This window comes from Diadema antillarum, unplaced genomic scaffold (genome assembly GCF_040938485.1).
Source record: "Diadema antillarum isolate AM-2024a unplaced genomic scaffold, OU_Dant_1.0 seq00001400_RagTag, whole genome shotgun sequence".
In the NCBI taxonomy this organism is placed as follows: domain Eukaryota; kingdom Metazoa; phylum Echinodermata; class Echinoidea; order Diadematoida; family Diadematidae; genus Diadema; species Diadema antillarum.
This window is the reverse complement of record NW_027272155.1, coordinates 799,112-826,695: the sequence shown is the minus strand read 5'-3', so window position 1 is coordinate 826,695 and position 27,584 is coordinate 799,112. Positions and strand designations below refer to the sequence as shown.

At 37.9% G+C, this 27,584-nt stretch overlaps 3 protein-coding genes across 3 annotated transcripts in view; 2 read left to right on the top strand and 1 right to left on the bottom strand.

The window, feature by feature from the left end:
- The first annotated feature begins 4,913 nt into the window (after positions 1–4,913).
- Positions 4,914–15,214, top strand: LOC139709034 (uncharacterized). Its single transcript, XM_071621001.1, has 3 exons — positions 4,914–5,093; positions 11,739–11,989; positions 13,155–15,214. Exons 2-3 carry the CDS (start codon positions 11,761–11,763, stop codon positions 15,212–15,214), a joined length of 2,289 nt encoding a protein of 762 aa, XP_071477102.1. The 5' UTR covers positions 4,914–5,093; positions 11,739–11,760.
- A 7,290-nt stretch (positions 15,215–22,504) lies between these two features.
- LOC139709033 (tetratricopeptide repeat protein 22-like) lies at positions 22,505–24,804 on the top strand. The gene has a single exon (XM_071621000.1). The coding sequence runs from the start codon at positions 22,510–22,512 to the stop codon at positions 24,802–24,804; it is 2,295 nt and encodes a 764-aa protein (XP_071477101.1). The 5' UTR covers positions 22,505–22,509.
- A 2,358-nt stretch (positions 24,805–27,162) lies between these two features.
- LOC139709031 (pseudouridylate synthase 7 homolog) overlaps positions 27,163–27,584 on the bottom strand; it is a 154,739-nt gene continuing 154,317 nt past the window's right edge. Inside the window, exon 15 of the mRNA XM_071620999.1 lies at positions 27,163–27,226. Coding sequence (XP_071477100.1) covers positions 27,163–27,226 — 64 coding nt within the window. The remainder of the gene's footprint in view (positions 27,227–27,584) is intronic.

The following is a 27,584-nucleotide window of genomic DNA, read 5'->3' as shown; positions in this document are numbered from 1 at the left end:
GAACGATTAAGTATGTAAAGACATGTACCTGAATTTTTCCTGTACTACAACAATTGATGTACAATATTACAGTGTTTGTTATTAATGGGAGTGCATTTGAATATTTTTCAGCCAAAGAAGAGTGACTGGGTCAAGAATCATCCCCTAGTAATTGGCTTGGGGAGAACACATGACTTTCATTTGATCTCAAAAACAGCCAAAGGAAGAATATAATACTTGATGAGGTGGAGAAAAGTTTAAAGTTTTGACAATCTTTGAGATTTTCTGAAAATTGTAAGTAAACAAAACATTTCATATCATACATTGTAGTAATCATACAAAGAATAAATGTGTCTTTCCACATTCATTTCAGCAAAGAAATTTGACTTTGAGGAGATTATGGTCTACTTTTTGATGCATGTTAGTCTCATGTATGACATTACCTATATCCTTTTTTGTGAATTTCATACATGCTGAATTGTAGCCGACAATATTTAGAACAAGGCTGTTTTCTTAAGCTGTTGATAACATGCCTCAATGTCCATAGACTATGTATGTCGGCTAATTGATATCATGAAGTTATGACAGGGTTTCAGAGTTGCAATTATGGATACTATGCTTGGACTGGGAGACTGCTATCTTGGTTATGACTTATACTCTGCTTTTTCCTCTCACCATCGATGAAAAGCAACTCGAGGGAGAAAAAAGAGAAGTAGGAAATGAGCATGAGAGAGGCACACTACAGGCTCGTGTCAGTCTTTTCAATAGTAGTACTTGGTAGTGGTAGTAGAAAAGAAAAAGTTTAACAGTTATGTGGCAGGGAACACTAAAGTCTATTAATGTTTTATGTCCAATCACTGGCAGGGAATTAGCCTTACTTTGGTGAGTGGCCTTCAAACTGGCAGAGTTATGGACTTTGGTCATTAATTAGTCAACAGATTGCTGGTAGTCCATTGTGTGGATAAAAATGCTTACACATCCCATAGTTGAGAAGTTGTAGATAAGAAGGGGAAACAAAAGGTATATGATCTACTGTTAACAAAAAAATTATTCATACCCCTGGGAAATTTTCATGTTTTGAGCAGATTTCTTTACAAGTAGAGGATGGGGTGATGGTGATTGGGTGTTAAATCCAAACATTTCTATTGTTATGCAAATGAGGTGAAACTGGAATTACTTTCAATTTGTAGAGGACAAAACAGAGTAACAAGCTAACACACAATCCCTATCACTCCATCCTTCACTTGTAAGAAATCTGCTCATAACTATTTAATTTCTCAGGGGTATGAATAATTTTGAAGTTTACTGTATGTTGGTATGAAGGAGGCATTCTTTGTTTAGTCTCCTGCTCGCACTCATTATTGAATGTAGTTTATGTAGTTGTACTTGTATTTTGTAATGAGTTCTGTCCAGTTTATTGAAAAGCTAGAACTATGAAACAGCAGAGATTCCTCTGTTGGATTCAGGAATGAGCAATGCTATAGATATTGTATGTAACAGTGAATTATATTCAGCCATGCATATTGAATGTATGTACATGTGAATCACCATTATTATTCTACTTGTATGATCGTATTCATTTATAAATTACGGGATGGCTAGGTGAGAAGTGTACACTGTTGATGGGAGGGTATTGTGCAGAAAATATGCGTTCAAATTATTACTGTATGTTAAGTAACATGCATAGCCTTTATGGATGGAACAAGTTATTTGTGGTTTGATTACTTGCCATTACTCTTTTTTTTTATTTTGCTTTTGGATGAATGAATGTAATCACAATAGACTAAGAAAGGGAGTGTAGAAAAAAAAAGCAATGCTATAGATATTGTATATAACAGTGAATTATATTCAGCCATGCAAGTCAAGTTGTTTCTGAATTGTAGAAGGGAGATAACGCAACCTCCTTTTGCATTGTTCTGATTTAAGATATTTACGCACTGACAGCTGAATTGTTGAAATGGCAGCTGAAGTAAGTAGTATGATGGTGGAGATAGTCATTTGGCCATCGCTCAGTCCAAGAAAAGTAGTTGATTTTTAAGGAGACAAGAATCATAAGGAGGTGATTGGCCATTCTCTGCAGTGACATTGCATTTTGTTGTTTGATAGATTCAGTTGTATTACCATCCAGTGTGTATACATGTGAATTACCATGATTATTATACTGCTTGCATAATCATATTCATTCATGAATTATGGGTTGGCTAGTTGAGAAGTGTACATTGTCGATGGGAGGATATTATGTAGATAACGTGTGTTCGAATTATTATGTTAAGTTACATGCACAGCATTTATGGATGGAAAAAGATATTTGTGGTTTGATTACTTGCATTACTCTTTTTTGTTTTTGGATGAAGGAATTCAATCAAAATAGAGTAAGAAAGGGAGTGTACAAACAAAAATATTGATGGTGAAGGACAGACGTAATATGTAAAGGCTTACATTTGCCAATTTTGTTTGATTAATGTAATTCAGGTATTCAGAAAATAAAATATTTGTATTCAGGGAGTAAACCTACTCATTATCAATTTTGGATTATCACAGCTTTTCATTGAAGAAAATGCATCCAGTTGTGATATGATAGCACATGACTCTTATTATTGTCATACAAGTATTGTGTACACAGTGATAATTGCTACATTTTGTGGTTCAGTATGTGAGTTAATTACCACTTCTGTTACCTTTACTTCTCTGCTTTTTGGGCTTTTTTGCAATTTTTGATTGATCCAGTCTAATTAAAGGCCTAATTTTCTGTAACTGATGCCTTGTGATATCTTTATTGGTGTGGATCTAACATATTGGATTGAACACATTCATTCGCCTACAGAAACCCACTTATGACTTTTGTGATGTGGTTGTTTGTGCTTACATGCATGTGTGTGTGTGTGTGTGTGTGTGTGTGTGTGTGTGTGTGTGTGTGTGTGCATTATGTATGTCTGTATACAAATGCATAATTGCACAGAAAGGAAAGTACACCATATAAATATTTGAAAAAAGAAAAGTGACTTTACAATAATTGCAGTTGCCCATACAAGATACCGGTAGTAACCCACAATATGTTTTGCTGCAAGAATTATGTACAATAATAATATATCTACATGATTCTTGAGAATTCAGCTACATACTATATGTATCATGGGAATAAATAGGATAGTGGCAGAACTATAAATGGGTTATAAGATTGTATTTGCAAGTTCTTTCATATGTATACACAAATATAGTAGTTTGTAATAGGTGTATTTAAGTATAATTACTAGTATGCTGGTGTTGCTAGTTATATTGTCAATAACTCTCATTATCACAAAATCACTATGACATGTTGGCCATTTTATTGTGTAATGGCTAATAAATCCAGAAGTCAGAGGTCTGTTAGTAGTAACCAAGGGAGAGACTGTGTAAAAGGGGGATGTCCCTCCTCCCATGTAAAAAAAAAAAAAAAAACAAAAAAAAAAACACTTTTACACTTTTAGGTGTGGATTGTGTGATCTACGGCATACAAAATGTCATATTTTGGCTTATTCTCTTGGAAAAATAAAAGATTATCCAAAATGTAACTTTTTAAAAAGAATCTAGACGTACTTGTTCATGCATTGCGCAGCTCTGATATCACAATACCCACACCTTTGCCATGCACATTCAGCAGTAATAAGCACTCTACACACATCCAGTCACTCAGTTAATTGTCAACAACTTCCACCAATTAGTTTTGCATACATCTGATTGTGAAACTCAATCCCTTTACAAAAAAAAAAAAAAAGGCAGTTGATATTTCTGTACTAGATTCAAGAATCTGTGTGGATTACATTTGTTAAAGTTTGAGGTGTTGTGTCAAACATAATAGCATATGACCTTTAACTCATGCAAGGGAACAAATTTTCGCACTCAGTGAGAGATGATGCACACTATTCAACTTGGCTTCCCTTTGTTGAATTAAGCACCTCTATTTTTCGCCTTGTGCGAAATCTTGTACCATTCGCACTCATGACCATTCCCTGTTGGTATAACATCTCTCTCTTCCTTTCTATCTCTCACTGAATATCAATCCTGCTCTTAAAGTCAAACATACCATGTAGATCCTGATTTTGTTTAGTTGAATTGTTGGGGTGTGTATAAGAGACGTGAAAATACACAAATTTATGTATAACAAATTACTTTCTCCAAATATAAATCTTTCAGCAGTGTGTATGAAATTGAATGGTTGTACTGCATCCAGAATCGATGTGAACTTTTACATTCAAGAGGATTCTGGATGTTTCTAGACGGCAAAAAAAAATTTCTGTCACTATTTGGCCATCTACTCCCATGCAGTTGGGGTTTGTTATCCTGACCTACACATATCTTTACATCTTGTACCAAGACTAACTTTGGGTTCCCCCACCTGTAGATGCAGAGTTGTGTAAATTTCAGAGATATTGTATAGAATCTCTCTGGTACCTTTACATTCAAGCATGTCTGCATGTTTCTAGGCAGCAAATGTATTTTCTGCCATTATTTGGATCATCTAATTTCATGCATTCAGTGATTATCATCCTGAACCATATACCTTTAATATATCACATCTCGTGTAAAGACTAACATTGGGTTTCCCCGCCTGTCGAAGCAGAGATGTGTTCTTTTACATTAAAAAAAATGTTCTTTATGTTCCTAGACTGCAAAGGTATTTCTCTCAATATTTGGCCATCTTTCATGTAATTTTGGGTTGTTACCCTGATCCATATTTTTTCATGTTGTACCAAGATTCACTTTGGGTTTTTCACCCAGTGCAGATAATGATTTGAAGGGTGGCACTTTTGGCTTGTGATAATGCTGACCTTTGCACTATCTTTTCAATCATCATTAACATATTCAAAAAAAAGAAAAGAAAGAAGTGATGACTAGCATTCGAAAGAGCCAGTCATCTGTGAAACCACCAGCAATAAAACCTCTTCCCACAAGAGTGTTTGCACTCACTAATTTTTTTGGCACATCATTGCATCCAGATATGTACATTTTCATCATGCCGAAGAAATGACTGTGAAAAAGACGTAATTTCAAGCACATTGTTCAGTTTGATCTTTTTGAGTCGGTTTTCAACAACGTATTCTATAGGGCCTACTTGGTGCATCAGGGAGGCGCAGGTAAGTGCCGTTCACATTGTGCATATATCTCAGGCTGTTATAGAATGGGTTAAGAAAACTCTGCAGTTCCATTGCTTGAGAGCTAAGTGTTTTCTGGCAAGGAGTTTGATATCAAAAAAGCAATTATTACAATCCTGGACACTCATCACTGGGTTAGTCATGTACTGAAAGTATGCAACAAGAAAAAGGAAGAGCATAGAGAATGGCTATTCAAAAGTAGTATGCTGGATTGACATGGCACATGACTTTGCCAGTTATTTGGTTTGGAACCTTTCCTTGTTACATCCACACAAACTCTTCTTTGTGGTTCTTTGTTTGTCCCCCCCCCCCCCCCCCCCCCCGAAAAAAAAAAAAATCCATCTTGCAATGAAAGAAATGTTAAATTCCCATAGGTTAAAATGCAAAGGTGAGTCGGGACATGATGACTTATCTTGTTTGTTTTGTTTTGTTTTATTCATTTTCCGTATAAAAACAACGACAAAACAATAATCGTACAGTCAATAGAATGATATTAAAATACGGCTGGATTGCCCTACTCAGCTGTGCTTACACGACACAGCTGTTCTACCGAGGGGTCCAGGAACAAAGTAAATTATAAATACAATAGAAAACATCAAATGCGAAAAACAAAAAACAAACATTACTTTAAGTTTTAAACAATATCTAAGAAAAAAAAAATGAGCAAAAATTAAGTAACACCCCACCCACCCATCCTATTTTATCAACTTGATATTTATCTTGATATGAACATTCTACAAAAAATACATATAACAAATGCAGTTTATTCTATGCCACATTTAAATCAAAAATATTTCAGAATAACATCATTAATCATTTTATTAAAACTGGTTACATTTAAACAGCACTTGGGCTCTGAAGGTAATTCATTATAACTGGAAGCTCCTCTGTACGAAAACATTCTTCGACAATATTCGGTCTTGGGTTTTGGCAGTGAAAGGGTACCATTTGAGCGGAGAGAGTAATTTCGGGACATAAAGTTAAATAATTCTTTAAGATATGGGGCACTGTAGTTATGGAGACATTTGAAAACCATGGAATTTAAATGCTTTTTGCGCCTTACGATTAAAGAATCCCAGTTTAAAATTTGATGAATTTCATGATTTGATACATGCTTATATGGATTTATCCCAAGAATTATCCTACCCGCCCTATTTTGTAACTTTTGTAATCGCGAAGTATATTTCAGCGAGGCTGAGTCATAAATCAAATCGGCATAGTCAAACAGAGGAAGTATAAGAGAATTATATAATAATTTTAAGCATGTTTCATTAAGAATATGACGAAGTCGACCAAAATATTTTACAAGTTTACCAGCTTTACCAAATAATACATTGATGTGAACATTCCACTTTAATTGCTGGTCAAGTGTAACTCCAAGGTACTTAACTGTTTCTTTGTGTTTGATCACCTGCCCACATAACTTTATGTGAAGGGCATTGCGGCGTGATAATAAGGAGCGAGAGCCAATCAAAAAACTCTCAGTCTTTTGAAAATTTAAACTAAGTTTGTTAAGACACATCCAATCATACAGTCTTTTAAGATCATTGTTTAGAACGTTTTCAATATGGCTGGGGTCATTATGTGAAAAATATAACACTGTATCGTCTGCATACAAGTGAATGCGACAATTCTTTACTTGACTGACAATATCATTAATATAAATCACAAACAGAACTGGCCCCAGGATAGAGCCCTGTGGGACACCATGATGTATATCTAAAACATTTGACATAACAGAATTTAAAAGTGTTCCAACTTTTCGATTTGTTAAATAGCTTCTAAACCAAGCAAGACAAGCATCAGAAAACCCCATTTGCTTTAGCTTTTGCAACATAATGAAAGGATCCACCGTGTCGAACGCTTTCTTCAAATCAATGAAGATTGCCCCTGTGTAAAGACCTCTGTCGATGGCGAGCAACCAGTCATCCGTAACTTTTATTAAAGCAGTGGTGGTAGAATGTTTATCTCGAAAGCCTGACTGTGCTGTAGATAGCAAATCGTTTGTTTTTAAATAACTTGTAAGCTGCTTTTGTATTATTTTTTCAAGAACTTTTGAAACACAGGGTAAAATCGCAATGGGGCGGTAATTTGTAGGACAAGATTTATCACCAGACTTGAATAAAGGAATGAGTGTGGTCATTTTCCACTGAGAGGGAAAAACACCTTGGGCTAAGGATTTGTTGAAGAGATGTGTAAGCGAAGGAATTATGACAGGGGTGGACATTTTCAATATGTGCATAGAGATACCATCTAGGCCCACAGATTTCTTATTCTTCATGCCCATTAATGTTTTAAGCACTTCATCCTCGGTTACTGGTACAAAGTCGAAAATAGATTCAGTACTCTTACAAGAAATTTGATTGGCATCACGTGATACTTGGGGTATTTTTGACGCTAACTCTGACCCAACATTTGCAAAATAATCATTAAATTGATTTGCATGAGATACAGTATTTAAATTGGAACGGCCAGCTTGTGATGACGTTTTGTTTGGCATAACATCTTTTAAAATATTCCAAATTTGGTTGGAGTTTTCAGCGGCAGATAATTTGTTACTGTAAAAACTTCGCCTTGCCTTCCTGATTTTGGTTGTTACACTGTTTCTCATTGTTCTGTATTCCTTCCATAAGTTATCATAACAAATTTGTTTATCATTTTTTATTGTTAAATCATCTTCATTTACAAAATTCCATTTGGCTTTATGAGCTTTTGCTTTTAATTTATCTCGTTCCTTTATTAATCTTAAAATATCGGAAGTCATCCAAGGGGACGGTTTACTTTTTACACGTTTTTGGCGGCAGGGCATATGTCGATTTACAACCTCTAATAAAAGATTTTGCCAAACTTCAACTGCATCATCTAGGCACGTGCAATCATACACCAATTGCCAATCTTGAGAGGTTAAATCCTCCAAATATGTGTCTATAGAAAGATTATTTAGTTTCCTGTAAGTAACTATACGAGGAGTTTTATGCTCATGGTTAGATTTCCAGATCACATAACACAAATAGTGGTCACTAATCCCTGTACAGAGAACACCATGCGACTTGATCATCTCCTTTGAGTTACAAATCATATGATCAATCAGGCTCTTGGAATTTTGACAAACTCTTGTAAACTTGGTTGTGTTTAATTGAATTAAGGAATATGTCTCATTGATCAGATTAAGACGCTTCGTGTCACTGTTAAGAGGGTGTTTCATTAAATCACAGTTGAGGTCACCCATAACAATAATGTTATGATTAAAGCCATCTAAGAAGGAAATCAGTTCTTCATAATAATCAAGAGTATCAGATTTACTATTTGGAGGCCTATACCATGATAAAAATATGAACGGTTTCGCACATTTATTTGGATATATTGAAATTGGTAGGGCTTCCAAGTAGTTTAATGAATCGTGATCTAGCAATTCAAAATGTAAGTTGTTTCTGATATATATAGCAGTTCCACCTCCATTTCTGTTCCTGTCTTTCCGAACTATTTGAAAACCATCTATGTCAATTTCATTGGTCAAAATAGAATCATCTAACCAGGTTTCATTTACAGAAAGTATATGAATATCATTCTGCCTAAGTAGATGTCTGATTTCGCAAATATTTCGGAGTAAACTTCGTACATTCAGATGCAATAATTTAAGCCCTTTTTGTTTGAATTCATCAAATTCCAGACTTTCTGAAAAAAATGAAATTCCAGTAGTAGTGGACAAATTCGTATGTAATGATAAGTTATTTCTGATTATTTGTTCCTCTTCTTGCTTTTCAATCACATTTACAGGAAGGAAGGAGAAAATACATTTTGAACACATCCAATCAATAAATTTATGGTTAGGATTATCGTATTCCCTTATGCTAATACCAGCACATGAGGCATGAACCCAATGACTACAAAGCGTACATTGTAGACCTCTTTGGTTACTTTTGACAGGCTTAGTACAACCTACACAAGGATAAGCTATTCCCATTACAAAAGAAAAAAAAAGAAAGAAAAAGAAAAAGAACAAACAACAAACAACTATGAACAGTAAAATCTACGGGAAACTAGTGAAAATTCACTCACACAAAAACATGAGAAAGCACCATTATTGCATTTAAAGAGTACTTGAAACATGTTTATAATCAATAATGCCACCGGGAAAAATCATGTAAGTGAGCATATTTGGAAACAATTCGTTATAGGAAGTAGGTCGAATGTCATATAAAATCTAAGTCACTCTCTCTAGTGATTAAACGTTTCATTGTTCTTCCCCCACTGGCTGGGACTAGAGCAAGGATTCTGCCGTCCGAAGGCCACGCTGCAAGAACCTTCGAACACTCTTTCGTTTTTTTGAGTAGTTCGGCGTTGGTCTTCGTGAGGTCCTCTTCGATCCCCATCTTCGTCCCTTTGAGAACGCGACGTCTGGAGAGGACCAATTTGCGTACGCGATAGGAGACGAACTTAACGATGATGACACGCGGACGTTTCTCGCGAGGCTTGTTGTTCCTGGTCACTCTTGCGTTTCCTGACTGGGGCTGATCGAGATCTTTTTTCGAAGACAGTCTGTGCGATCGCTCGATGTCATCTTTCGAGAGGGGTATGTTGAGCTTTTCTTTCGCGATTTGGCAGATCAGCGCATCTGTATCCTCCCCTTCTAATTCGCTGACACCATGGAACCGCAGACAATTGCGCCGGGAGTATTGCTCTTGGGTGTTGATTGCCCGATGAACCGTGTCCAGTGTGTTTTGCTGTTTGTCGATGACTGACTTCAACTTGGCGATCTCCTTGTCCCGTGCATCAACTCGACATTCCAGATCCATTATTTTTGCTTCACTGGTCTCAATTCGATGAATGATGTCATTCAGTTCTTCATGGACAGCTTCTTTGACTGCTGTCCGGATAGTGTCGATAAACATCGATCCTTTTATGTAGCGCTGAATGGCCTCGTTGACAATTGGTGCAATCGAATCACGTGAGGAGGATGGCGCCATATTCAGAAAAGCACGTACGATGCAAGTTGTGTCAGAGTCAAACACACGCAATATTTGGACGAGTAGATGGAAAATATAACTCAATATGCCAAGTTATGAAGTTGATAAACGGTGGGGCGAGGTTATGAAATTAAGGTGATTCCGAGAGAGTCGTTGATTCACGATTAATGGCAAAAGTTAACTCATTATTCGGTGTACGTGATCAGAGAGAACAGAACACTGATAAAACAAAGTAAAATGTTAAAATATATGCGTTCCGATCATTGCAGCTAAATATGTGGTGCATTCATAAAAGGCTTACAAATAGGCCATGCTGTTCAGAGTCTCAGCGTCACATTATGAGATCATAGGTTCGTAAGTTCCGCTTACCGAATTCAACCAGTCTATACGGTGACACATACAATCATGTAGGCCTATGTAGAACGTTGCACGTCTCGAGGTCCGTATGCGTAACAACAGTAGATGCCTTGCACCCTCACAACAAGCACGGAGTATAAAAGTTCAATAAATGATATAACAGTGACGGAATCAAGGTGTTTGCTCACAAGAACTCCAGATGAAAGCAAAGTGCAGACATAAGTGCAATAAACATATAACATCCGCGAACAAAATGTGAAATTTTAATGAAGAAACTGTGGCTAAGGGAAGAGCTCACAAATTCGCGTCACACCACGCTCACGCCCTCATTCGGTGATTTTTTGTTAACCTGTTGAGGATGAGTCCCTAGTATACTCGGGCAGGGGTCTATGGGAAATGCATGTTGTAGCAAAATTAGCCCGTCCTCAACGGGTTAAAAGCGGATTCTTGTCGTATCTGCATTTGCTGTAATGGGAGGAGATAACCTGTTTTATCATTACATGCCATCAAACATTATCAGGCAGTTTTATAAGTATCATCTGCCATCAACTCATCATATGTCTTCTGTCAAAAGGCATCCAATCTCATGATTATGTAACTCCTTGATAGATAGATCATGAAGGCGTATTGGCTGCCACTTTAGGACAACGATACACTGTCACCTTCTTACTTTTCACCACAACTCACCAGGCTGAAATATGAGGCACATTATGCTCTCATGGTGGCCCTTAATTCTCTGGGCTTGTAACCCTCAGCAAGTATAAAGCATTACATGACAATACATATATTCCCATAGCCATTCAGTAACATATGCATTAAACAAATGTAAGTACAGGCAACTCCTGTTATAAAGAAGTTCTTGGGACCATCAGTTTTTGTCTTTTCATTAAAAATTCATTATAGCTGAACAAACAAAGCACATTATCATACTGAGCAGCTAAAAATATATATTTGCAGGTTCTTGAAATTGTGCTAAGCAATAATGTTAACCCTTCAAAATGTGCAGAGTTAATTGTGAAGATATTTTCACCAGTTTTAGAATTTGTGCTATCCAGAAGTAGTGCGAAATACAGCAAATAATGTACCACAATAATTTCTGCATGTATTTACACTTGGTCATAATTTTGGGACCTGAATTTTTCCTTCATTGCAACAAGATTTTTGTTATAAACATGTTCCTATGTGACGGGAGTGATGTGTGTATGTATGTATTCACTGGTGGTGACTCTCAGATTTCTTGTACTGGTATGTGAAAAAAAAATGAATCTTGAGACAAATGACATTGATCTATTCTCTGCTGCAGAACTATCATAACCAGCTTTCTCATGGAAGACCAAGAAGCCAACCCTGGACCTGTGGGTCCAGAACCAACAACACCTACCAAGCAACTCCCAGTCCCAGGTCTTCTCAAACTCCGGGAGCTGGCCATCAACAAGGGCCAGATCACCCTAGTGGAGGAGAAACAACTACAGCGGACAATATCAGACATGTTCTACATTCTGAACAAGAAGGTCCACAGTCTGCAGTTCCTGAATGCAGTGAGGAATGTTACAGGTGAGCAAAGATGAGAAAGAAGTATGAAACAGATCTCATGTGGTGTGAGACGAGTTCTTTCTACAGAAACTACCTTTCAACAAGTGTTATGCATGCACTTCAAATCTGAGTACAGTTGAACCTCTCGTATCCGGACAAGTCGGGACTGGGGCTCATCCGGATAAGGGATTTGGCCGTATACGGGAGACTCAATGCTTTATACACGTACATATACATACACAAGTACTGATGTAGCCCATTGTAGTACCACATGTAGTAATGTGTATACTGCAACCTTTTCATCGTTACACTCAGTAACAGACAGCTACATTACCTAATACTGTACCGGGCCCAAGGTAAAAAGTGATAGCGCATTGCGATTGGGTTGCTCTCTTCCCCACACTCTCTCTCTTTGTGTGTGTACTGTGTGTGAACAATTTTTGAGTGTTCAATATCATTCGTTGCTCAGCCAATGACTCGAAACAATGCATGTCTATCTAGTCATATCGACGGCTGTGTATGGACCTATTTATGTGGCAATGCGATATGAGAGGACTCGAGCGCATAATCTGTCCATGTTCTTGCGATGATTTGGGATGTTTGGGGATGTTAAAATGTCTGAAGGACATCTGTCTTATTTTCTCCAAGGACTTAGGGTTAGGGTTGTGATACTTTTTTATAGGTTTAGTTTGATGTGAGGATCAGGATCAAGGTTAGGATAATGTTTGCAGGTAGAATTTATGTTTGGCGTGGCATGCAAATTTTTCATGGGAGCAATTGTCGATGGTGCAAATGTCATGGAACCTTTGATAATACATGTATGTAGGTGCTTGTTGATGAACCTCATGAGAGACTGGGGTTAACCTTCAGCTCTATTACTGGCATCTATTATTAAAGAAAGATATCCTTTCAAATTGAGAGGATGCGAGATACACACCCATATAATGAAAAATTTGGATACAGGAAAAATGATCATGTTCAGCCTAACAAAAGGATACGTGAATACTTTTTCCACACCAACTCAATTCTGCTTAAGTGTTTACAGCGTCAGTGTGATGCTGTGTTCCTATGATATATGCAAATGCAAGTAATACCCGTTTCAGAAGATATTAAATTATCATGTTAAGATGACATCAAACATTTTTTCCAGTATGATTTTGTGACTATATGGTCTTTGCATCCCTAGGACTGATGTACTACCGTTCCTTCAAAATAGGTAAGGCAATGCAGCTATGGCTGCAAACAGTGGAGTGTGACCCCCAGAATCTCAATGCCCTGCAGGACCTGGCAACAGCATACAGGAAACTTCATAACAACAAAGAGGCGATTGAGTATGAGCGCAAAATCAAGGAACTCCAGGAGAATGCTTCAGACGAAGACAGGCGGCTGATGATGGCTCGCTGTCAGCTGGAGCAGGCCTATGCCCAATTCAGGGACCTCCCCACAGAATCCGGGATGGGGGTAGAGGGGCGCAAGAAACAGGTGGAGAGCTATGAGGAAGGGCTGCACTTGGCTGGAAAGCTCTATGATGAAGAGCGCCACCAACGGGAAGGCAGAAGCTGGCTCCTTTATACAGCAAAGGCCCACGAGAGACTCGCTGACGAATTCCTTCGTATTGGACAGCACACTAAGCAGTTGAAGGCCATTGAGAAAGCCATTGAAATACTTGATGATGTCCTGCAAAAGTGTGAGCAAAACGATGTGTTTCGGGCAGAGGTGTACTATTTCATGGGCAATACATTTGACAGAAATGAGGGAAGCATACAATATGAGGTTACTCTCCCAAAAATTTTAGCTGAAAAGTACAAAAGGGAATGGAATGATCCATCTCTGAGCTACGAAAATGCTCTTAAGCTAGACCCTGATAATATATGGATTTTAAGTCAAAGAGGAATCTACTGGTCAAAAAAGAAAAGCAATGATAAAGCACTCAAATACCTGAATGATGCCATAGCAGCTGCTGACAAGCCAGGGGAGGATAACCACATAAAAAGATCGTGCTGGAATGCCCTCTATCACAAAGCCAAGATAAACATGAAGGAGGCACAATGCACACCACCACCCAAAGATTCATACAAATTACTACAATCGGCCAGGCAAGACTCAAGCAGGGCAGTGGAGTACAACTTCAGCCCCGCTTTTCTCACTTTGAATGGAGAAGTGCTTCACCTACTAGCTAAGCACCCAGACACATCGGAAAAAGATGCAAAGGCGCTCAGAAACACTGCCCTACAGAGATTTTATGAAGCTTCAGCATGCAACATCAGCCAATCCATGTCATATACTCATCTGAAATGGGCAGACTTTCTCATGGATGATGAACAGGATCTCCCTTCAGCGATAGAGACTTACAAAGTTGCTTTCGAAACAGCCCGAGACAAAAAAGGGGGTTACAAAGTCCATATAGCCTCACAGCTCCTGTGTGCCATGCTTCAGAACTTTGCAAATGAGAAAAACCCTGGCTATCTGCTAAAGGAGCTTGCATTCTGGTTCACATATATCTACCATCACTGTCAGCCAGCATGCTCTTACTTCAAAATGCTTCTTTGGGACAATGCTTCTGAAGTGCTTGATGTCATGGAATGCTTGGTCTGCCAGACTCCTCTGCCCAGGGATGAGATGTGTCTCTATGAAGAAATGATTCAACCTGCACTGGAGGACTTCAGCAACATGTTGAACAATCGCAAATTCAAATACAGCTTACAGAAGCAGAACTGCACAAAGTTTGAATCAAGACTGAAGAACCTCATTCAAGAGAATAAACAGAACATCAACAATTGTCCAGTGGTACCAAAGAGTCCGATGGCTGCATCCCCTAGGGATCACCACCCACCTCCTGAACACCCTCTCGCTGAGGGTGTGGAATATGATTTCTATATCATCTACGATACAGGTGACTACACAGTGGAAGGTTGGGTAGAGTTCTCTCTCCTATCTGGTCTTGAGTGCCCCTTCTACGGCCTAAAGGGTTGCTTTGACAAGAGGGACTTCCGACGTGGAACAGGGAGGCTACAGGAATGGACATCAGCATTGACTCAGAGTGCCTATATTCTCATTGTACTCACCCCCAACATGAGTCTTGAATGTATGCACTTGATAAAGATGTCACAAGGATTTGAGAGGAAAGATATCATTGTCATCCAGCGGCAAGTCGCAGAAGTGCCCAGTCTGTTGCACAGATATCGCAAATTTGACTTCAGTGTGTGGCCAAACATTCCCAAATTGGCACAGCACATTATGCCTTGAAAAAACAATTTACTCACTTGAGAATTACATCAGCCGATCTCAGCTACAATTTCAGTGCCTGTATTGATACAGCATGTTGTCTTATTTTTGGCATGTAAGAATGCCTTTTTTTTTTTTTTGGTATAAATTTTATCAAGCAAAATCATCTTTTTTACATCACCAAGATGTAGTCTTTGGCCGCATAGTAGGTTGATCATAAGAAATAAAACAAAAAACTACATCAATACTTCATATAAATATCTGAACTCATCAACACGATCAGTGTTTTGAAGACAAAATTATTTCTCACAGCTTCCAATAAACTCACACATCCTGATAATTATCATCTTTTAAGACAGACAAGAGGATAATTATTTTCTCCATTATAACATGTTATGAATGAGAATTGAACCAGAGTGTGTTTGACTGATGCCTTTACATACTGAATTGAAGCTTGATTTTTGTCAGAAGTCATTGTTTTACCTGTTTGTGGGGAATTATTTGATGTTCATTGTTCCCAGTACTAGTAATTCTTTTAGTCGATTGAAAATGAGTTTATCTCTTTTTTTCTTGTATTGCTAATTACTTAAAATATATACCTGAGATGATATCCCACAGCATTTTGAAACTTTCTGCACTATTTTAATAAAATGCATACTTTATTGAATTAGACAGTACTAGATTTTGAAGACAGATGAAAACTTTACATTCAAAACAACGTAACTTACCTCCTGTCGTTAATTACTAACTTTGTCTCAACACATACCAACTTCTGAATCTATGAATCTTTACTTGATTATTGCACATACCTTGAAGTTAATAGCCAATAGGTATTTAGAAACTGAATAGAGCATGACTACCATAAAACTCTGAGGCATGCAGCATTAACAAAATAGAGTTAAGATAGTCTGAACAATTTTGCTCACAATCTTCATTCATCTTTACATACTTGTAAGTATGTTTCTTTTTATTTCTCTCTCTCTCTCTCTCTATACGTTTGTGCTCACACATAACAATTGGTCAATAGAAAAAAAAAACACAAATACAAACATCTGTACAAATAGGTTACAGATGTTGTATACATGTAGGAAGCACATTTTACCTTAATCCAATCTGCACTGATCCCACGGAGGAACTTTATTTCTTCTGGGTATATCTCTTTTGTTTTGTTGTTGTTGTTGTTTTAGTGTGTATGTAGGTATAATATATGTGTGTTTTGTGAGATTGTATACAATGTATGGTTGAAGGGGGGGGGGGGTATAGGCATTGGGAAGAAAGAGAAATGAAAGTGATTGCTGTTGGCAAACAAGGAACTAACCAAAAGGAAGTTTTGCTGCCAGAATCATGTACTATGTATTCAGCTATATGCATATCAGGGAAATAAAGAGGGGGAGTGGCAGAACTGCGAACTATAAATAGCTTGATACAGTTATTACAACTTCAAGCTCACATATTATAACATCATTATCATAATTATCAATAACATTTTTCATATAATCACTGTTTACACTACCGGTACTGATTTTTATCATGATCACAATGCACTTGTTTTTTCTTTTGATTGTTTTTTTTTATAAGATGTTGATTGCTTCATAGCAATTTTTATAAAGGATATAAATCCTGTGAAATCTAAGTTGTGTCTAATGTTAATGATATCTAGTAGCTACTAGTAGTTATTTGTAACATGCTACCTGTATATCACCTATGTAGTCAATGTGAAGTAGATACATTGCAAAATTACAGAAAATGGTACAATTTATGTATGTATACAAATGTACAAGACAGAGAAAACTAATAAACAAAAACAAGGAGGTGACAATCTTTTTTTTTGTATATTAAAGTCAGCAAGCTAAACATACATTTATGTCTTTTATGTCTTACATGTATATACCATTTTGATTAATTTTTTTGGTATTACTGTCTGCTACTCTCCTTAAATAAGTGTAGAAATAACATTACAATGTAAATTGTGATCTATTGCAATCAGAGGACAACAGACATTTCGGTCTTCCTCTCTCTATTCTTACCCTTTGTAGATCTGACTTTGTATAAATACATAGGAGTTGCACTGTAGATATTCATGTCAGAAAATGCCAAATGCACACCTTGCATTTCATTCATTCATTTACATGGGATATTTCTCACTGCTGCATATGAAACTCTATAGATGTATCGCAATATGATACCATGTGTACTTCATATTCATTCCGTGTTCTGTATGTTTCCTGCTAGCAAATGGCATTTCTGTCAGTATGCGGCCATGTACTTCCTTGTAGGTAAATGATACTCGGTGAATGCATTGTACATGTGAACCTTGTGCACATAGCATTTACTGTGCAAACACCTACACCCTGGGGGCTTTTCATGTGTGAAAACAAAGATTTCAACTCCTTGCATTTAACTACAATGGTGTTACAATATGAATGCCCATTTCAGGACCCCATGCTGAAGATTGACTTAGAATTACAGTCTAGCAAATTGGCCATGACTTAGAAATATTAAGAGTAAAGTGTGAAAACAAACACATTTCCAGTCTCAAAATGTTGTAAAAAGTTAATTGGCAGTTGTATATGTTCTTTCCAAGATATAAACAATTTATTCATGTTATTCCAAAACAATAAAATAGAATAATAACAGAAGCAATGGTAGATGGAAGCAGGTAACACATTTTAGGTAGTTGTTAGGTTGTATGCACCACAGTAGATTGCTGAGTATGTCTATGTTCATATTTCGTAGTCTTTTTTTCTTTTTCTTTTTTTGCATACAACTGTACATTGTAGTTGGTGGGGGAAAGCATTTAATGATTGGAATGCATTTATGCACTTGGATCTTGAAAGTCTCACCAGATCATTCAGGCCATGATAATTGCCTGGTTAGGTTTGTAGCTTTAAAAGATTAAACTTATTTTTTTTTTAAATCCTGCATGTGTTTACACAGATACATACCTGAAGCTTTTGAGGATAGCAGTTTTGTGATTATGCTTTGAAATTTGCATATTCCTGAATAAAAAATGAAGTAGAGGATAACATCATTGCATTTGGGTGATTTTTTTTTGCATCGAAGTTGGATTCATTTTTTTTTTACTGTATTTAACTGGACACAACAAATTAAACGTCTGTTGCACAGTTGTTTCAAGATGTGGTTATTAATCATACCCTCTTAACTCGTTGAGGACGGTTTGATTTTGCTACAACACGCATTCCCCATAGACACCTGCCCGAGTATACTCAGGACTCGTCCTCAACAGGTTAAGTTACACCCTTTTAATATTCTTTCCTTTACATCTTACCAGAGATGTATGGAGAAGGAGAAAGAAAAGGAAAGATAAAAGAAATGTAGAAAATCATTTAAATATCACATTTACACTGTGTCCCATGTCCAACAGTGAACCCAAAAGCAGGAGCTGCACTGCCATTTTAAATGATGTGTGCAAGTGAGCAGTACAATGTTTGTACCCAGTCCTTTTTTTTAAGCATTCTTTGGCAAGACTCCATATTTTGGGACTTCAGATGAACTTTGATATGAAGTTTTAGAGGGACAAGAACACTCATTTGAATATAACAGCTGGGATAGGTCTATAAAAATCTTCTTTTTTTTTGTCTATAAAAATCTTTTTTCCTTTCTGGGGGGGGGGGTGGGGAGGGTCAAAATAGATGTGTGTTTGGAAGATGCACAGAATTTGTCATGATATTATATGAAGTGTTCACTATGAACTTTTGAGAATTCATCCAGTTAGTAAGTTAAGAAGTTCAAATAATGATTGCTTTTAACTATTCTTATTCACAATATTAATTGGTATGTCATTCCACTGATGTATTTGTATTCATTTTCTTTTTAGCTACCAAATGCATATATAAACAAAGAATCAAACAAACAAATTAAATGAAGTGAAAGAGTAACAGTATTGACCAGAACAATTTACTTGCAGACTGGAACATGTTTTTTGTTTTTTGTTGTTTGTTGTTTGTTGTTTTTTTGTTTGTTGTTGTTTTTTTTTTGGGGGGGGGGAGGGGGAAGGGGAGGTAAGGAAAACAGGACAGAATATCTCTGTCTCTCCAATACTTTAATCATTCATATTTTGATGGAAACACAAGATATACCTTTGTGAAACAAAACCCTGTTCATACCTCTACAAAAAAAGATAAAAATTTTGATCTATTTTCGATTTGAGTGTGTGTGTGTGTGTGTGTGTGTATGCATGCATTCAAATAGGACTGATTAGACAGAATATGAAGGACTAAAAACAAAAAAGAAAGATGATTGTCGAGGAAAAAGAAAACACTGAATATCTAACTTGTCCACATAGAATACAGGTCAGAATGTTGATTTTTTTAGCATTTTTTCCCCCTTTTTTAAATCAGATTTTATCAGATTTATAAGATTATCAGTAAAAGACAGCTTGGGAGGTAAAATGGTATGTGAAAAGTTTCCTACTATAACTTTTTTTTTTTAGTTTTAAAATGTTTTAACCAAGTATCATGCTCCACATACTCTTTATAATCTTGGCTTTGCACAACAAAGAGTTTAACAGGAGCCACAGATACCAAAACAAAACCATTTGATCAATATACTGATAGGACACAAACCAACTATTAAAAGTTTAAGAACCAGCAAATAATCATTGCTGGTACAAAACGAACAGAAACAAACAAACAACAAACTGTCACATTTTTGTAAGTCCAAATAACATATTATGTTCACCACTAAGTACAGAAACGATATAAAAAGCAAAGTTAAATAGAACTTTTGGGCTTTTATTGTATCTTGCAATCAATATTGGGCCATAATAGGTGAAAAACAAAACAAAAAAATTGTCAAAAAACATCATTATTTGACCTTCACAAGTTAGTACAGAGATGTCAGTCCAGTATTTCAGCTGCATGTTTACCCCAAAATTTGCATTTTGCCAAAATGTCAATAGCTTGCTTGTTTGGAGTAATTTTGAGGCAAAGCTATCTCTCATTATAAAGAATATTCTAAACACGCACACATACACACACACACACACACACACACACACACAAACAACAACACAATCATGTGTGTGGAGGAGGGGGGGGGAGCTAATGCACACTGGAAAAAGGAAATAACCCAACATCACCCAAAAGTACACCATTGTTATGGACATGCCTGAAGTCCCCCTATTTGAAGCAAGGAGAGATCACAGGACTTTGTGTGTACGTGCATTAGACACTAGAGGGCATCCTACTGGTTTGGTGTCGTTTTTCTCCCAAAAACTCTGTGGGGATTCCCCAAGTTTGTTTGTTGTCATTTTCTATCACAAAATCTTGACATCTTTCGACCTGTGATATTGTTTTGCTGCGTATCTAGTTTGACATTTAAAGAAAAACATAAGATTTTGTCAACTAGAATAGTGAGCATCATTGGAGAGTACAGAGGAAGAGTTTCTGAGACAGTCGACTTGCTGGAGTAAATATCATCTCTAAAATGTCACGGCAGTTTGATCCCTGTGACAGCAAAATGAACCCCTGCTTTGTGAAAGAAAGCTGGTGCAAATTTTTGTATGCTACCATGAAGACTGCTGAGATCACTTGGCACATTCATTGACACATGAGGGAAACTCGTACATGATTGAAATTTTTATAGTAATACAGCTGATGGTGAGTCTTTCCTTCACTTTGAATTTGAGCATGAATTCTCACGATTAATATGTTATCAATATTCTTATATATCTTAGCCCAGAATTCCCTCTGCAATCCTATTTGAAATAAGAATAGATTTTGTAATTACAGCCATGCTTACCAGTAACAGGACTACATAATCAATTTTTATTTACTCATGTGTATTGCAAGTATCCATTTAACACTACAAGTGAAGTATCAATTTATTTGATGACTGGTGAGAATCAAACACGTAATTGTGAATAGATTTGAAAACATTCTGATTTTCACACTTCCAAGTGACCTGGGATTTTAATCCAATGTCTATAAGATAGATCAGATTTTGTGAAATTCAGCATAATGTCATCACATGGACAAAGAAGAAGAAAAGAATCTGAGATATGTTTTTCCAAAGAGTTGGTTGGCCCTTTATGTTAGACCAAGCTCAGAGGTAACAAAAGGGGAATAAAACCGAAATATAGTAGATTAAGTGAATGCAGGAATGTTTATAGTAGAACACATCATTGAAAGTTTGAGGAAAATCAGACAATCCGTTCAAAAGTTATGAATTTTTAAGAAAGTTTTGATGCAGCCATCACTGGATTAGAAGAATACTGTAAAAGTGGAAATTTTTGCGGTGTTGAAATTTTCGGGCATTTCGCGCAACCAGAAACTAGCGCGAAAATAAAAGCACGCGAATATATTATTTGCTTGCCATATGTTCCTGTGCGTGATGTCTTGATTCCGCGGAATTAAAAACACGCGAAACTCTTCTCGCCCAGCCAAGCGCGAAAAATTAGTCGCGCGAAAATATCCACTTTTACAGTACTGCAGTTTGTGACATCACATATGAAGAACAATATTAAGAAAATTCAACATATTTTCACTTTTCTATCATAATGAAGAGCACTTGACTTTACATACCAGAAAATAATTTTACCCTTAATATGTCAGCTAAAGTCAAGAGAATGTGTGCTTTTCATAAAAAGTGAAATTTTGTCGAATTTTCTTGCGATCATTGTACTATGCATGTGATATCACAAATTGAAGTAGTGTTTTCATCCAGCAATGGCTGCTCAAAAGCTTGAAAAATTTTTTGTTTTTGAACAGATTGTCTGATTTTCCTAAAACTTTCACTGATGTGATGTAGTCATGTTGCTGCATTTAGTCAGTCTACATGGTACTTGGGTTTCATTCCTTTAACTGTGAAAAGACTTTGTGGGGGCCTTTTAGGTTCCACCTTGCACATAAACTACCATCACATAATGTAAAAAGATTTTGAACTTGTATTTGATCACTTTTTTTCACTCAAATTTTGCACAACTTATAACAACAATAATAGTAATACAGGGTACTTATAATGCACTAATTCCACATGACTAATGTGCTCAAGGCACATAGAGAAAAAGTGAATTATGAAATACAAAGATCATTACATACATGTACATGAAGGTACGTAAATGGAACAATAATAATAAAAAATAAGAAATTACATAGTGTTCAATTCCCTTGCACGCTGAAAGAGGTATGACAGACTTGTGCCCTTTCATTCAGTTGTCACACTATGTTCATCCCCCTGCAGACTGGTATATGAGTAAACCAATGTATAAATTGTTCCTAAAGGAGGTTGTAGTGTGTGGGCTGCTATCATTCACTGCTTCTTTCTTTGTCTTTCTTGATTTCAGGACAAGCAGCATGGCATGCGCAGCACCCGTAAAAGCAGACAACACATGCACAGATCTGGACCTCCTCTCCAGTCTAACCTCAAGGATGTCCCACTTGACGGTAGATCACGGCAGTGGTAGACCACCATTAAGCCCTCCGGTTCCTGGCCTCCTCAAATGTGATCTCACTGTTAACTCTGCATCCTTGACAAGAGAACAGAATGCCCAGGCAAAGCGAAAGCTCAACAGGAAGCTGTCACTCCTACAGAGAGACTACAGAGATCGTCCTATTCGGCATGCTGTTCGTAACTTTATTGGTTTGCTCTATTACTGCACGAGGAAGAAAGACAAGGCCATAGGATGTTGGGAAGAGACAGTCAGGGAAGATCCGACCAATCTAAATGCCATCCATGATCTTGCGACAGCCTATCGCTTTCTCAAACAATACAAAAAGTCCAAAGAATGGGAAAAGTCCTTACAGGATGTCACACAAAAGTTACAGGATGATCTGAGTGAAAGGCAAATGGTACATGCTCGATGCTGGGCAGAGCAGGCTTATGCTGCCCTTTGGGACATCCACACAAGTACCTGGAGAGGTCACCAGAACATGAAGAAAAAAGTGGAGCTTTACGAAACTGCCCTGCAATACGCAGGTTCCTGCATCTCAAAGGAGGAAAAAGAAGACTGGCATTTGGGTATTGGGCAAGCCTATGAGCGCATGGCCCACATGTACTTTCGTTCAGGTTCAATAGAGCATCAACGGTACCTGTGCTCAATGGACAAGGCTGTGGAACATCTACACTTTTGTTTGTCTTCTGCTGACCACCCGCTTCACAAGATGGAGGCCTGGGGGGTCATGGGAAATGCTCTCACTCGCGACAAGAGATTTCACCCAAGCTCTGTACCAAGATTTATTGCCGCACATTACTTGGCAGAATGGGAGGATCCCTCTCTGTGTTATGAAAGAGCTCTTGAGCTTGATCCTTCCAACCCCTGGATAAAAGGGTGCTATGGGAATCTGTACATGAAATATGAAAGGTTTGATGATGCCTTGAACATCTTGAATGAGGCCATTGAGAGCAATGCCAGCTCTGATTCCTGGTTTGCCTATGACAGAAGAGCACGTGTGTATCACTGTCTGGCCAAAAAAACTGATGACCCAAATTTGAAGAAAGAATATTTGCGGAAGGCACAACGAGACTCCAGCAAAGCAGGAAACTTCAATCCAAATCCACGGACTCTCTCTGCCTGCGGTGAGATCAATCACAGTCTCGTTCCTACAAGAACTACAGATGACAAGAAGAACTCTACCTTCACCACGGCCCTGGCAATGTTTGCTGAGTCCTTTGAAATCCAGGATGGACGGTCAGTGAGTGATGCCCACTTAAAGCAGGGTAAGTGCCTCCTTGAACAGGACAGATGGTCAGCAATCCAGTCATTCAAAATGGCATTTAGTACAAGCACCTATGACAATGACTTCCACAGAAACCTGGCATCCAGATACATCCTTCCCAACATGCTGGAGGAATACAAGTCACAAGGCACTCCAAGTAACCTCTGTGCAGAGATGGCCTTTTGGGTCACTGAAACAGAATCACAGCACAAGGCTGCAGAAGTATTTTCCATCTTAGGAAAATTGGCTCGGAAAAGGGAGTATCAGAAGGAAGTTCTTGATATCATGGAGTACTTGGTGAACAAACCATCCAAACACCACGATACTGATGCCCTGATTCAAAGGGGGCTTGAGACACTAAAAGAAACACGCTACCAGCGGTCAAACTATCAAAGACTCTGTGAACTGCAGAGGAGGCACAGACGAGGAGTAAACAAGACTCAGCCTGACTCACCCTTGCCCGACCACAATGCACCGCAAACAGCCAAAAATTCTGACCACACATATGACTTTTTCGTCATCACAGCTGATGCGGACACCCCTTGGGTGCAGTACAAGCTCCTTCCAGCTCTTGAGTGCTCTCTATATTCTTTGAAGGGATACTTTGCGATGCGGGATACACCTCTTGGCAAACTACCTCTCAAACACTTGTCGCAAGCCATCAAAGATTCTGCACATGTGCTCATTGTCCTCACTCCAGCATTAAAAGGTCACATGAGAAGTCAGCATCTTATCGAGATTGCACTCCGGGGAAAAGACAAAAGAAAGGTGGCCATCTTACTCCTGGAGGACACAGGCATTCCTCATCAGATCAGCCATCTCAAGAAATTCAACTTTTGTGGGACTGACCTCACAACCCCACACTGGTTCAACTTGGCCAAGTTTCTCCTTCCCAGTGATGAGGAAGCATTGCAACTGATGAACAGTGGTTAGTCATCTCTTCATGTGAAAAACAAAAAGTCACAAATCACAGGGCTGCATACTACCCCATTTTTTTTTTCTACTGGTCAGAATTGTCTGCCAGACCAGTAGGTTCTCAGTTTTTCAATCTTTTGCTGGTCTATTCCTGGAAAAGTTACTGGTCTAACTGTGATTTTTACTGGTCAGGGACCGCTGGACCAGTGCCAGTGTGCAGCATTGCAAATCACCTGTCACCTTGTGGTAGAATTAAGAATCAAGTGCATTCGGCAAGGGGGAAGGGGATCTATACGGGCTTGTGAACAGAACAATCATATCCTGAGAAGTTATTTCATTTATGTAGCAAAAATATCACTCCATACAATCTGTGCTCCCTCAAAAAAAAAAAAAAATCATCTCAGAGCTGACATGATAATGATGATGATTACATCTTGGAGCTGATGTAAAATAGTAGTACAGTACTCTCCGCGTAATCGGGTATCGCTTAAACGGGTACTCCGTTTAATTGGGTAGTATTGTCAGAGTCAGTTCCAATGCACATTAAGATTACCTGATAATCGGGTTGCCTCTCCGCATAAACGGGTAAAAAAATTTCTTGTAATCTAATTTCTACCCACATTTTATCGCAGATACAACACTTTAAGAAATCATGCATGTCAAATCTTTCACGGCTAATCACATTTTCTGCTTAATTTGCAAAGAAGACCGATCATTTTGGGAGTAATTAAACATGCAAACACTTGTACACATACCGACTTGCCACACGAAAACGAACATTACAAATGAAGATGGCACTCACAACTACATAGACAGGAGTTGAACACACTTGTGCTCCTGCCTTGCTCCGCAACAACACTCACAATACGAGAAGTTTGCAACAAAAATCAGGCCATGCACCATCTGGCCAGTTCAATATAATTTTCTTTTTCCCAAGTCACTTCTTGAAAAGTAACCCAACGTTCTACGTGACTTGTGCACGCAAAGAGACGTGTTCATTTCTGAAAACGTCTGTGTGTTAGCGAGGAGTCTATAGTCAAACGACAAAGTGTTCTGAAGACATATTTGTCCGTAAAAAAGAGTGTAAATTATATTGCTTGTGACTGAGCAAGTGTATGGTATTTATAATGTGCTGTGCAAGCACGGGTGTTAAGCAAACAGTGTAGGTGTTTGGTGCAGTATACAATGCATGTAAATACACATTGTGTGTGTCAATTGTGAAAGAGACGTGTTCTTCTGTTAATCGGGTACTCCGTTTAATCAGGTAAGAAACGCTCTGCCCGAGCCTATCCAATTATGCGGAGAGTACTGTATATAGAAATGCATATCAAGATATCCCTGGTATTTTCCTGAAATTTGTTCTGAATGGGCTGATTGTTTAGTACATGTATAACATAGTGTCCTCTCAGTTGACCATAACATCTCAAAGAAAACAAGTTTAACTTTGCAACTGATTGAACAATTGCCCATTACAGCTATAAATAAGCACAGATTATTCAGTGTTTAAGTAGTAGCCATGATAAATAATCATGGGCATGCATACTCAGGTTGGAATCGAACCAATGATCTCCTGATTACCAGACAGTTGTCATCCACTAGACTATTCAGCTACTGCCTTTACATGTGTAACCAGACCACGCGGGTGCTTTATTAAGAATTTACATCATTCTTCAATTTCTAAGATCAACTTAAATCTAAGCAATGCTGATTTTTTTGCTGACTGAGACCCCAAAAGATAATGTATGCAGGCCTTATCAGACTACCAGTGCTTCATTTCAAATTGAATGAATACTCCCAAAAGGAGGTTCACCTGTCTAAATACAGCACTAGCAGATTAACAGAGGAGCTGGTGTGGCTCTGTGGATGATACAATGGACTTTCAATCGCAAGGTCCCTGGTTCAAGTCCCTAGCTGGCACCAGTGGTCCTGCCCATATGTATATGCATGGCAATACACACTCACTGCCTTGTCCTGTGCAGAATTAAGGCTGCCAGTTCACTGATAACTTGCAAGTACAAAAAGTATTGAATTGCTTCCTCAAGGACAATCCTTTCACTGCCATCATAACAGTATCAAAGAAACAGTGATGATTTTTATCATGATGGATCTTTGGAGGCTCACAAAAGATCCCACATACCTTTTCCCACTGTTTGCTTCTCTCATTTTCACACTTCATGCTCCCATCTGAGGTTGGCAACATCAGCACCACCACATCCCACACTCTGCAACCAATAGCATATCTCCAGCAAATTTCTCCACAAATTTAGCAATGCTTAAAATTCTACTTCAGGGCATCGGATCAGTATGATTCCTACATTTAAATAATGACAGGGTTGAAATAAAAACGAAAAAAAAAATATGCAGATGAAATTATGCTCACCAGTCTACGTTTTTGGGCTTCACAACACACTTGCGGTATGCTCCGGTCAGGGACAGATCTCTGCAGAGATGAAATGAAAAAAAAAAAGAGAGACTTAAATGAACAAACAGAATAAAAAGAATAGTTAAGGAAATCTTTTCATTCACATTGTAAATCCATGTCTATCATTCATCAAAGGTCTACAATTTGATGGACTAGGGGGTTGGATTTAAGGAAAGCCATGAGATAAAAACTCAATGGTTACAACACCCTGCACATTTTCATAACCTCTTTTCCCAACAACCAAGGGAGTTGCAGTTGAGATGACACAGCCAGTGGACCCATTGTCGGTGCGCAATGGATAGCAATACAACAACCCCTTTGTCTTAGTGAGGGGTTGTGAAATGAGATTTTCTTCGGTTTAAATGGACCTCCTCCT

What these genes read in the sequence shown, in the direction of transcription:
- LOC139709034 (XM_071621001.1), top strand. Translation starts at nt 11,761, where the DNA reads ATGGAAGACCAAGAAGCCAACCCTGGACCTGTGGGTCCAGAACCAACA. An exon ending in TGCAGTGAGGAATGTTACAG is followed by an intron (nt 11,990 to 13,154) that starts GTGAGCAAAGAT and finishes TTGCATCCCTAG; the next exon opens with GACTGATGTACTACCGTTCC.
- LOC139709033 (XM_071621000.1), top strand. Translation starts at nt 22,510, where the DNA reads ATGGCATGCGCAGCACCCGTAAAAGCAGACAACACATGCACAGATCTG.